Raw genomic sequence first — 12,004 nt, forward strand, 5'->3', positions numbered from 1 at the left:
ACACAGTCTAACACACGCAGTCTGTATTTCACCAACACATCTGGGCTGAAGATACACACTCTAACACACACAGTCTGTATTTCACCAACACATCTGGGCTGAAGATACACACTAACACAGTCTGTATTTCACCAACACATCTGGGCTGAAGATACACACTCTAACACACAGTCTGTATTTCACCAACACATCTGGGCTGAAGATACACACTAACACACAGTCTGTATTTCACCAACACATCTGGGCTGAAGATACACACTAACACACAGTCTGTATTTCACCAACACATCTGGGCTGAAGATACACACTAACACACAGTCTGTATTTCACCAACACATCTGGGCTGAAGATACACACTCTAACACACACAGTCTGTATTTCACCAACACATCTGGGCTGAAGATACACACTAACACACAGTCTGTATTTCACCAACACATCTGGGCTGAAGATACAGTCTAACACACACAGTCTGTATTTCACCAACACATCCGGGCTGAAGATACACAGTCGAACACACACAGTCTATATTTCACCAACACATCTGGGCTGAAGATACACACTCTAACACACAGTCTGTATTTCACCAACACATCTGGGCTGAAGATACACACTAACACAGTCTGTATTTCACCAACACATCTAAGCTGAAGATACACACTAACACACAGTCTGTATTTCACCAACACATCTGGGCTGAAGATACACACTCTAACACACACAGTCTGTATTTCACCAACACATCTGGGCTGAAGATACACACTAACACACAGTCTGTATTTCACCAACACATCTGGGCTGAAGATACAGTCTAACACACAGTCTGTATTTCACCAACACATCCGGGCTGAAGATACACAGTCGAACACACACAGTCTATATTTCACCAACACATCTGGGCTGAAGATACAGTCTAACACACAGTCTGTATTTCACCAACACATCCGGGCTGAAGATACACAGTCGAACACACACAGTCTATATTTCACCAACACATCTGGGCTGAAGATACACACTCTAACACACAGTCTGTATTTCACCAACACATCTGGGCTGAAGATACACACTAACACAGTCTGTATTTCACCAACACATCTGGGCTGAAGATACACACTAACACACAGTCTGTATTTCACCAACACATCTGGGCTGAAGATACACACTCTAACACACACAGTCTGTATTTCACCAACACATCTGGGCTGAAGATACACACTAACACACAGTCTGTATTTCACCAACACATCTGGGCTGAAGATACAGGCGATCAGGACAATGTAAAACTCATTCACACTTACAGAGTCGTCCGTCTCAGGAGTCTCTGCGATCCCGCTGTCACAGCTGGTCAGCTGAGCAATCTCTGCAGGGAAAGAGAAATCAGAAACGTACAAGATGAAAGATAAAAGATGTAAAAAAAGACGCTGATGTTTCATTTTCAATTGAAGCCCATTCAGCAGCCTCATGTTCAACAACACAATTCACTCAATTAAAGTCTATATAGAGACCACAATGCTGAGATATACACACACACACACACACACACACACACACACACACACACCTGTTCTTAAAAAAAAGCAGACTTTTGACTTTCTTCACCTATTAGGTTTGAGGTGCTGACTCCATGTTATTCCCAATTGAGAATAAATGGAGCGCAAATCAAACTAACACATGTCTAACATCCATTTAGAAAACCACTACTCCAGAACAAGTACTCATTATGAACCACCGAGCATCTTCTACAGTGTGTGTGTGTGTGTGTGTGTGTGTGTGTGTGTGTGTGTGTGTCACACCTTGCCAAAGTCCATGCCTGCAATTTCACAAGGGGGTGTTTGTCTTGTCCTCCCCGAGAGACCGTAAGCACATTTCCGCGACTATTTAACATCTGTCCTTCCTCATAGGTCCGCTTCAGGCACTGCGAGCGCCGGGGCAAACCAAACGGCGGAGAGGCTCGGGGGAAATGAACGGAGAGATTGGCTGATGAGGAGGCGAGTGGAGCAGCCTGCGTGGATCTGTCTCAGGTCTGTGGGGAGCTCATTCCTTTCTAATTAGTCATAATGAATGTTGCTTAGTGAATCTGGAGAGATGGAGGGTCGTTAGAACGGCAGGCTGTTCAGTACCCGGGACATTAACTGTATCTTTGTCTTAGTCCTCTCCACGGCTCAATTCTTCAATTCGCTTTACAGCCAGTATCCAATCCAGTCAATGGAATTCCATATGGTAAAATTGCTGCCCACTTACGGTAGATACATCATTTTTGGTAATACGTTCACAAAGTAAATTGTTATATACAAAGGCCAGGAGAAGTTTAAAAATATATATATTATTATAGATAACCATGATGCTGGAATAATTAAAATTTCTTCATATTTTCTCCGCCAGGCGGGAGAAAACCTGGAGGGGATGATGCGTTCTGTCGTGTGTGTGCGTGTGTCTGAGAGTTTGTGTGTGTGTGTGTGTGTGTCTGTCTGTCTACAGCTAATCTCATATAATACTGGACAAATCATCAAGTCTTTTTGTTGTTGTTGCTTTTTCTCTCATTTTCTCCCCAATTGTACTTGACTTCTGTCCCGGGCGTTGCTCCACCCCCCCTCTGCCGATCTGGGGAGAGCCGCAGACTAGCACATGCTTCCTCCGATACATGTGCATTTGCCAGCCGCTTCTTCTCACCTGACAGCAAGGACTTTCACCGGCAGGAAGTAGCACATGGGAGGATCACACCCCAGCTCCCCTGAACAAGCGCCCCGACCGACCAGAGGAGGCACTAGTGCAGTGACCAGAGGACTCATACCCCACTGGCTTCCCAACCGCAGACATGGCCAATTGTGTGTGTAGGAACGCCTGACCAAGCCACAAGTACCGCTACCAGGAATTGATCCTGGGTCTCTACGCTACCCAGACGCCCAAGCCTAAAATCTTCTGTGAGCATATGCCTGTATGCGCAACAATCTCGTGGGTTGCGGTGATTCACGTGATTTTTCAAAAACCTATTTTATTGACTGTTTCTCTACCGTCATTACAAAGACTGTATATACGTCTTGACTGCTGACCCCTCACTCTGGCCGGTAGTGGCGCAAGTAGTTACAGTGGGGCGGCTCGGGTGGAAACGCAGATATAATGGTTGGGAAGTTTCTTAGTGTAGCTCGCAAGTTAGGGACAGAAAGTTTGGTTAGCAGTTGTGTCGAAGAGCAATGGTGACAATATGAGGCACCAGCAAGTCTGTTTTAGCTGAAGTGTGCAGGCTAATTGGCTGACGTAAGCTAGCGGAGAAAGTGAGTGGGCGAGCGACAGTGAGGGAGCGGCGGTGTGGCTGCCGATGTTAAATGTGTGAGAACATTGCTTGTTATAAGGAAAGAATCAATTATTTCACCGTTTCTGACAGCAGCTAGTCTGGTGAAAGGGCTAACAATAGGCAACCGTGAAATCGCACAAATAAACATAACATGTTGGGGGGTTTTTTGAGGGAAGGGCAGGTTATTTCTTTTTTTTTTGGAGAGAGAATAGATCATAGTTTACATCTCTTGTCTGTGAAGCATCACCAAACTCTGTTTGGCAAGCGGTAGTTTAATCTGTGCCTATATATCTATATTTAGTCCAGTAAAAATGTCACTTGACCTCACACTAATTGCAACAAAACCAAACTCAACTGATTTTGTATCCTCAAATGTCCTCAATGAAGGAAAAAAAGTGTTAAGGAAATGTATGAAGGGACATTTTTGAAAATGACCTATATGATGCTACCAAAAACGTTTATTTATTTATTTTTTAACATTTTTATTTATTTTTATTTTTATTTTTTTTATTTTCTCCTTGAAGCAAAAAACACATACAGGATATAAGTGATGAGATTTATGGCACATTAAAACATAATAAAAAAAAAAAAAAAGGCTTCCATAGGCTACCATCATATTTAGGTCATTTTCAAAACTTTCCCTTCATACATTTCCTTAACACTTTTTTTCCTTCATTGAGGACATATTGAGGATACAAAATCAGTTGAGTTTGGTTTTGTTGCAATTAGTGTGAGGTTGACCCACATATTTGCGTAAAATGCCTGGACTAATTAGCCTTCCTAGTCCAAGGTATGAGTGAACGTGGATCAGCTGTGTGTAAAGGCGCACGGTGTTACTCTATGTAAACAAACCACATAGCTATCAGCCGTGCGCTGCCAGATCAGACTGGAGATGTAACCACCGTTAATATTTTGTGTGGTTAGGCATAGCGGAGCCTGGCGGAGATCTGCGCTCCACTGAGTGCACTTCTCTAGTTGAGAATTGTGTTGTGTCATTTCAGGCAGAGTTTCTTGAAAGTTGAAAGAGATCCATCTCACTGGTGCAGCATGCAGATATTCATCTTTATTTAAACCACTTACTGTATGTTGATAATAAAGCAAGTCCTTTCTGTACCTTCCAGAGGATCTCGTGTGAGCCCCAGTTGGTTGATGATGTATCGGGGGATGTCCGTTTTGATACCCTGGCCCTCCTTAGCATGTCCCTCGGCCGCCTCCAGGAGGTGGTAAAATTCCTCCGGGTCAAATTCCTGGAGACACAACACGTCTTAAGTACCCGGGCTCAGATTTATATGAAGCAGCAAAGAGATGCTGGATGGAAGTTATACTCCCAAAACCAATCAAAACAGAGTACGATCATTGGTACACCTATCACTGCTATGGTGTGATTGATGGGCTTTTTAGGGGCAGTTGAGTGAGACATACCAGGCATTCCAGCAGTCGAGCCGGTCGGGCGATGACGATGAGGATTTTCTTCACCAGCTCTTTGATGAAGTTCACCTCCTCGCTTTCTGACCTCTCCGTGGACTACACAGGAGCCAACCAGAGAAGATAAAGGCCCTCAGCAAAATGTCACTGTGAGCTATAGTCAAACTCAAGACAAGATGCCATCTAAAATGGCACATTATAAGCATCTCGTTGACTTTTTCATTTTCATATAATTTGTCAAGCAAATTTGAGACAAATCAACGCAATTCCTCCTGTGACCTGAGAAGAACAGAAGCACTCTTGGAAAGCGGACCCACTGTCTTTAAAAACATTCCTATAACCTCCGAATGAGCGCCCACCTCCTGGAAGAGCCTCTCCAGCTTGTCAGTGAGCTCGCAGAAGTAGCTGGATGTGATGAGTCCTAGCCGGCTCTTCTCCAGACAGTCCCTGGCCAGTTCAATGATCTGGTGGTGGGCAAAGCCCAGCACACCGTCGGCCAAAGGGAGGACGCTCTCTGGAGAGTTGCTGCGGATGATCTCCTGGATCCTCTCCTCCATCTGAGCTGTGGCCTGCAGTAATAAAAAGAGAAGCAAGTCAGGCGATACAAAAAATTATTACTGGCCAAACATGGCTGCAGAAGTAAATTGTTAAGTCCTTACCTTTGGAAATCGTTCTTTGTAGACATGGTTCATCATAATAACCTCATGGTCATAACATGATGGAGATCTTCCAGGGCTAAACATAAATCAGAGGAGATCTTCAGCGAGACCATCATAATAATTCACAGCGCATGACGTTGTGGGATTTACCAAGTGAAGAAGATCATGTTCCTTTGCTGAGAAAAAAGGCTACCTGAGACTGCGTGAGCGGGGCCGCATGGCGGTGGCTCTGCGACAGTCCTCGCCGGCGATGCTCTCGGTACAGAAGTGCTTGGACAGGAAGTGCAGTTCGTCGGGCGTGGGCTGGAAGGGCAGCTGGTGCAGCTTCTCCTGTGATGAACAGGACGACTGGAAATGACATCAATATATATTGAACAAGAAAAGAAAAAAGCAGAAGGCAATGTTTTTATTTTAAAGTTTTTTATTTTGTTATGTTTAGGGTACTGAAAGAGCATGAAGAAGACCGCCAAAATAACTACCATGTATTCATAGTAATAAGCTGTGATACATTATTAGATCCCTAGCATATGACACCGTTTTCCCAAATTAAATCTAAAACGAACTGATTTGACCATGCCCCGAGAAACATTATGATAGGCTCATGTTTGCATTGCATTTATATTTAGTGTGCAAACTTCATATAATTATTTGTTCTGCATTACATTTATGTCAATTATAATTCATGTCAACAAATGAAACAAATCAACAACTCAACTTGTACTTCACTGCTGAGAGCCACACTCTTGCCGCAATCCAAAAAGAGATTTTTAATATGTTTTGACATATGACTGTTGTTTACACAGAGGGAAACTTCACAGAGCTCTCTGTTAGACACTGTGACAAGTAGGAAAGCACACTATGTCTTGGTGTTTTCTGCTAATATACACCATGAATTATTCATTTCTCTATTTAGCGATACCATTTTAAGGCATTGTGGAAGAATAAGAGAGTATTGTACCAATAAAGCTTATTTTAATTAGAGAGACAGAGAAAAGAGAAAGAGAGAGAAGTGAGAGAGGGGGAGTGTGTGTGTGTGTGTGTGTGTGTGTCTGTCTATCTGTCTGTCTGTCTGTCTGTCTGTGTGCCTGTTTATCAAGACCATGTTTAATCTTAAATTAATCTGTTGCCCCCATAACTGCCATAACTGCCTTATGAATCAGCCAGGGGAGACACTAACAGCAGCATCTGTTCAGCAAGGCTCTCCAGATCAGCCTCAGAGATCCATAGTCACTACAGTGAATTACAGTCAGTGGCTACAGTGAACTACAGTCAGTTGCTATGCTACAGTGGACTACAATCAGTGGCTACAGTGAACTACAGTCAGTTCCTATGCTACAGTGGACTACAGTCAGTGGCTACAGTGAACTACAGTCAGTGGCTACAGTGAACTACAGTCAGTTGCTATGCTACAGTGGACTACAGTCAGTGGCTACAGTGAACTACAGTCAGTTGCTATGCTACAGTGGACTACAGTCAGTGGCTACAGTGAACTACAGTCAGTTGCTATGCTACAGTGGACTACAGTCAGTGGCTACAGTGAACTACAGTCAGTTGCAATGCTACAGTGGACTATAGTCAGTGCCTACAGTGAACTATAGTCAGTTGCTATGCTACAGTGGACTACAGTCAGTGGCTACAGTGAACTACAGTCAGATGCTATGCTACAGTGAACTACAGTCAGTTGCTATGCTACAGTGGACTACAGTCAGTTGCTATGCTACAGTGGACTACAGTCAGTTGCTATGCTACAGTGAACTACAGTCAGTTGCTATGCTACAGTGGACTACAGTCAGTGCCTACAGTGAACTACAGTCAGTTGCTATGCTACAGTGGACTACAGTCAGTGGCTACAGTGAACTACAGTCAGTTGCTATGCTACAGTGGACTATAGTCAGTCGCTACAGTGAACTACATTCAGTCCCTACATGACATGTACAGTGAACACACACATTTATTTCCACATTCAAGCCATTTTATCTCTAAAAACCTACTTGGATCTTCATGACTGAAACCAGCACTCCATCATGTTTCACCAACTTCCATTGGGGTTTAACTACACTACGGTGCCATGCAGTTGATATCTTTCATTTTGATGATTAGGCTGACCACTCAGATGAGCGGATGGACCACTGTGTGAGCGGATGACACTTACAGAGACGGTGGAGCTGGGCGTGTTGGTTCCATAGCCGGAGGAGGGAAGGGAGGCCAACGACCAGCGGCGACCATCAGTCCTATCACACAACCACAAACACAAACAGAGCTGTCACATGCATGGCTTGCAACTCCATTTGTGAAAAGAACGAAAATATACGCAGCTCCAATTAGTTACAATGACAGTCAGCAAGTGGAATCCGTCTTTGAACAAAGACCAGTTGTCATTACAAAAGATGTGTCCATCTTCAGAATGATAACATATATTTTCATGTTTTTATTCAAAACATGCGAACTACCAAAAGTATCATAATCACGTGGTTAGATAGATGAATGGAGACTTGTGTGCAGTATTGCTCAATGGTAGGGGCATGAAATATCATGGCTTTCAAACACAAAGATAGATTATTGTATTGTACACACTGCTAGCTGCTCACTGCAACAAACCACCTACAGACATACACAGCTATACAACATTTATTCTGTAAAGGGATATATAGATTGGGAGGGATAGTAAAGGAACTAACTTGGAGGCTAGAGAGACATGTAAAACAACAAGATTTCAGAGTTTAAATGAACTGTTGAAGTGAGTTACTGTATGAATGCTACAATGCACTTGGAACAGATGTGGGGTTATGGAGATTGATGGGCAAACGAAGGGCCTAACATGAATTTACCTGTCTGCTCTGTGGCAATGACTGTGGATCATAATAAAGATATACACAATTAAATGATATCATGTTGAGAGATGGTATAAAAGAAAGTCATTATTCAGGCTATTGTTGAGAACATTGAGAAAAGTGATGCTAGGAAGAAGTTTTGAGCAGCTACTTTTAGTTGATGTCTTTCAATTATTTATTGGCTACATGTAAGGGAACAGGAGACTCAAATATTAGCATCCACAGCTTTATTACCTTCGTGCAAAGGAGAAATGAGCAGAGGCACTAGGAGAGAAATTTCGAGGACTGTCTTGTGGACTTGTTCCTGCAAAAGAAGAAGAGAGAAAAACTTGAGAGAGAAAAAGGCACAAAGACCCAACTAGACTGTGGCAGCCCATACTCTAGCATTCACGTAGGAGTCACCCACAGCCAAAACACATCTCAGTTGCAAGTGATGATGCCTGATGGTTGCATTATGAGGATTCATAGTCAACACTCAAAACGTGCCTGACAAAATACTACATTGAGGAGCAACTAGCAGGGTATATGCAGGGATGTATGAAGTTCAATTCAATACCTTTTAAGACCTTTTTTAAGACTTTTTCAAGACCTCAACGCCACTTTCGTCACATCGATAGGAGCACAAGTCTCATCACGATACACTATAGATTCTTTGGACATCCATACGATATTTTCCGATATCACATAGTCTGCCACGATACGATATCGATTCAATTCAGGGGTCTGCGATCGATATGGGACGATATCATTATGCTCATTTAACACCATCAGCACAATAGCTACAAAATGTAATACCTCTCAAATGGCAATTAAGACTTTTGAATACTTTTTAAATGGCCTTAATTTCCCCTAAATTGATTTATCAACTTTTAATACTTTTCAAGACCCCGCGGATACCCTGCCTACTGTCGGGATAAAGGAATCATTTTTAGCCTGGTTCTCTCTCTCTTTTTTTAATGAGATAAATAAAGAACACACAATGTTATTTTTACCACATACTGTCAAGGTTTGGCTGCACCCACCCACGGCACCCAGCTATAGAGGAGTGAAGTGCCTCACCTCTCCCTACCTCAAACAGCACTGAAATTATTCTTCTTTCAAACAGTGAAGCCTCAACCATCTGAAATGATCATATTGGCCTCATAACAGCAAAGAACAAAGTCAGCCATCAGGCGAACTAAACACACCCACAGCTCTGAAGTAGGTTTTTCACGACAGGCATATTTATTCACTGCTGCAGGTTAACTAAATAGTCGATTACATAGCCAGTTTTCTATGACATTTGTGGAGAACAAAATTGTGTCAAACACATCTTTAACTGTGCTGTTCATCCTAATTGACAGTTGCTTTGTGGTCGTGAAAACAGTGTCCCAATCTGAGGAAAAAGCAGACGGCCTCAGCCTTTATTTCAAAGCCACCTGGCTTTCACACGGAGCATGAAAAGAAGATACGGTGTCGTTTAATACGCTCCTCTCAGAGATCTGGAATGGTCGGACTTCTGACAGTCATTTGCTTTGCAAATGTGATGTTGTAACTTAAGGGCCCAGCGACGTCTGACAGCCAGGCACAAAACTGATCAAGACTGCCATGATCTTACTCTCAAAACTCCTGTGTCTGTCAGGAAGAGAAGCAGGCCTTTTACAGTATATGGACTTGATCAAATGCACGCCATAGTACTAACCATGAATGCCCACTATAATGTCAGCCAGGGGAGGTACAAGACAAAGAAAGACAAACAAAAAGACAAAACAAACAAAACTAAACTAAACAAAACAAAACAAATCAAAACAAAACAAAACAAAAAGACAAACAAGACAATAATATGTTGAATGATATTCAATTATGCTATGTTGATTGCCTGCAAAAACACTGTGGGTATTCTGATCTTTATTATGATCGCAACGCAACAGAGGTTCAAACGACTATTTTCTTCAAATCTCAGCATGTGGCCTGGCAGAAATCTTTAAAATTAAGTTTCTGACCAACCTGCAGAATATCAAGGGGATTGATCACTTTGTTGTCGATGTTTGAAATTTGTGCACTGTAGTTTTAGTTCTACTGTATTCAGCTCATTTACAATGAGCTGAATACAGTAGCCAAAAAAGTAGCTGAGTCATTACTCTGCTTTGGTTTTTCTGCCTTGAAGACCTGCAGTGGGAATATGCGCTCTGATTGGTCGATTAAAACCGCGCTGTTAAAAGGACGACCTACACCAAACCCAACACATAGTGAGCCACTGGAAGTGGCTCTCTTAATATTTATAGGAATCCCTGGAGTGGAAACACAGTAAGTTGATGCTGTGGGTGGTAAGCTAATTATTAATACAATGTATTATGGTACATAATCATAAAGCACACTATTCTATTGGGTTTTAAAGGAAAGCATTTGAGAAACCTAAAGTATCCACATCATCCACAAATAACTGTGCAGGTCTACAAATGATTCCTATATGGTCAGCATCCGCCGACAGTATTACCTTGCTTGAACCCTGCTGCTTATGACAGAATAGAGGGTTTGCACATGATAACAGAGTCACTGTGTGGTCAGACTGCAAGACTGATTTTGAATGCAGTAATCAGCCTATAGATACATGACACCTGCTGCTACAAACAACAGAGAGGAACCTGCTGAATGTTTTGCCCATAGCTTTTGCCACTCAGTCTCGATTGAGGGGGCGTGTTCTGGTGGGAAAGTGACATCCGTGCATACCCTCTATTCATAGTATTCCCATGATGTCACAAGCATTTTCCTACCAATATGGCGCTACAAGCACTTGATTGTAATCACCTGTTAATTGACTACAATCACCTGTTATTTTCCTACCAAGATGGCCGTGTGGTGATGTAACAGAATACTATCAATAGCTTCAGACCTTTTAACATATCAAACTGGGAGGTTCCTGAAAGGCCCCAATAGACCCTTTTCACGGTGGCCATTTTGTGTCGAAAAGGCAGGGTAAACACAGGTGCAAGTAAAACACTAATGAGGGTTTCCAACTTCCATGATTAGAAGTTGGAAACCCTCATTAGTGTTTTGCTTGCACCTGTGTTTACCGGTTTACCCTGCCTTTTCGACACAAAATGGCCCCCGTGAAAAGGGTCTATTAGCCCGTGTGCTGCTGTTTCCGCAGCAGTATGGTAAAAACCTACAATATGGTCCAAGTCCAATATGAATGAGACATCGTCAACAGTTAATTAACCACCTAAAGCCACCTCCTGTGCCCATAAAGACGGCTCTCTTCCATACTGGGGCACAATGATAGAATCACATCTTGTTAGATGCTGATGAATGTCCCCTTTTTAATTGGAGTGTAATTTAATAACAGCTGAGAGCAGATGAGAAGTAATCAGCTCCTTTGGGAGTTACACTACACCTGACGAGAGTGAGGCTTAGCTAGTCTGGACCACTGTCAACAACAGTCTCTGGGAGGAATAACATCATGACATGCGGCTTCCTAAGACAATCTTCTTCATAACAGAAAATCTACGTAGAAAACAGTTTGCCTGACTATTCTACTAACTCTGCTGTAAATGGAACGGAGAGAAGTTTAGGGATTCGTTTTCCTATTGAGAGGAAACAATGCGGTAAATCTATGATTTATCGGCTTTTCCCAAATGTTTTGGAAATAAAGAGAAATAGACAAAGAAAGGCATTCGTTTTTCACAGTGATTACATGAGTTTTTCAGTATGTACAAGATGTGATTATCCTACAGATCGACGTCGGTAAATATTTATTATCGGCCATAAAAGCAACGTCAATATCGGTTATGGGTATCCGCCAAAATGTTCATATCGGT

General features: G+C 42.5%; 1 protein-coding gene across 1 annotated transcript in view; it reads right to left on the reverse strand.

The window, feature by feature from the left end:
- mast4 (microtubule associated serine/threonine kinase family member 4) overlaps positions 1-12,004 on the reverse strand; it is a gene marked incomplete at its 5' end in the record, with an annotated part of 136,998 nt that overhangs the window by 29,365 nt on the left and 95,629 nt on the right. Inside the window, 9 exons of the mRNA XM_083641096.1 lie at positions 1,299-1,360; positions 4,407-4,539; positions 4,715-4,816; positions 5,077-5,286; positions 5,377-5,452; positions 5,570-5,724; positions 7,529-7,607; positions 8,205-8,225; positions 8,442-8,511. Of these exons, the coding sequence (XP_083497222.1) occupies positions 1,299-1,360; positions 4,407-4,539; positions 4,715-4,816; positions 5,077-5,286; positions 5,377-5,452; positions 5,570-5,724; positions 7,529-7,607; positions 8,205-8,225; positions 8,442-8,511 (908 nt within the window). The remainder of the gene's footprint in view (positions 1-1,298; positions 1,361-4,406; positions 4,540-4,714; positions 4,817-5,076; positions 5,287-5,376; positions 5,453-5,569; positions 5,725-7,528; positions 7,608-8,204; positions 8,226-8,441; positions 8,512-12,004) is intronic.

This window comes from Poromitra crassiceps (assembly GCF_964638095.1).
Source record: "Poromitra crassiceps genome assembly, chromosome: 8".
NCBI classification, from domain to species: domain Eukaryota; kingdom Metazoa; phylum Chordata; class Actinopteri; order Beryciformes; family Melamphaidae; genus Poromitra; species Poromitra crassiceps.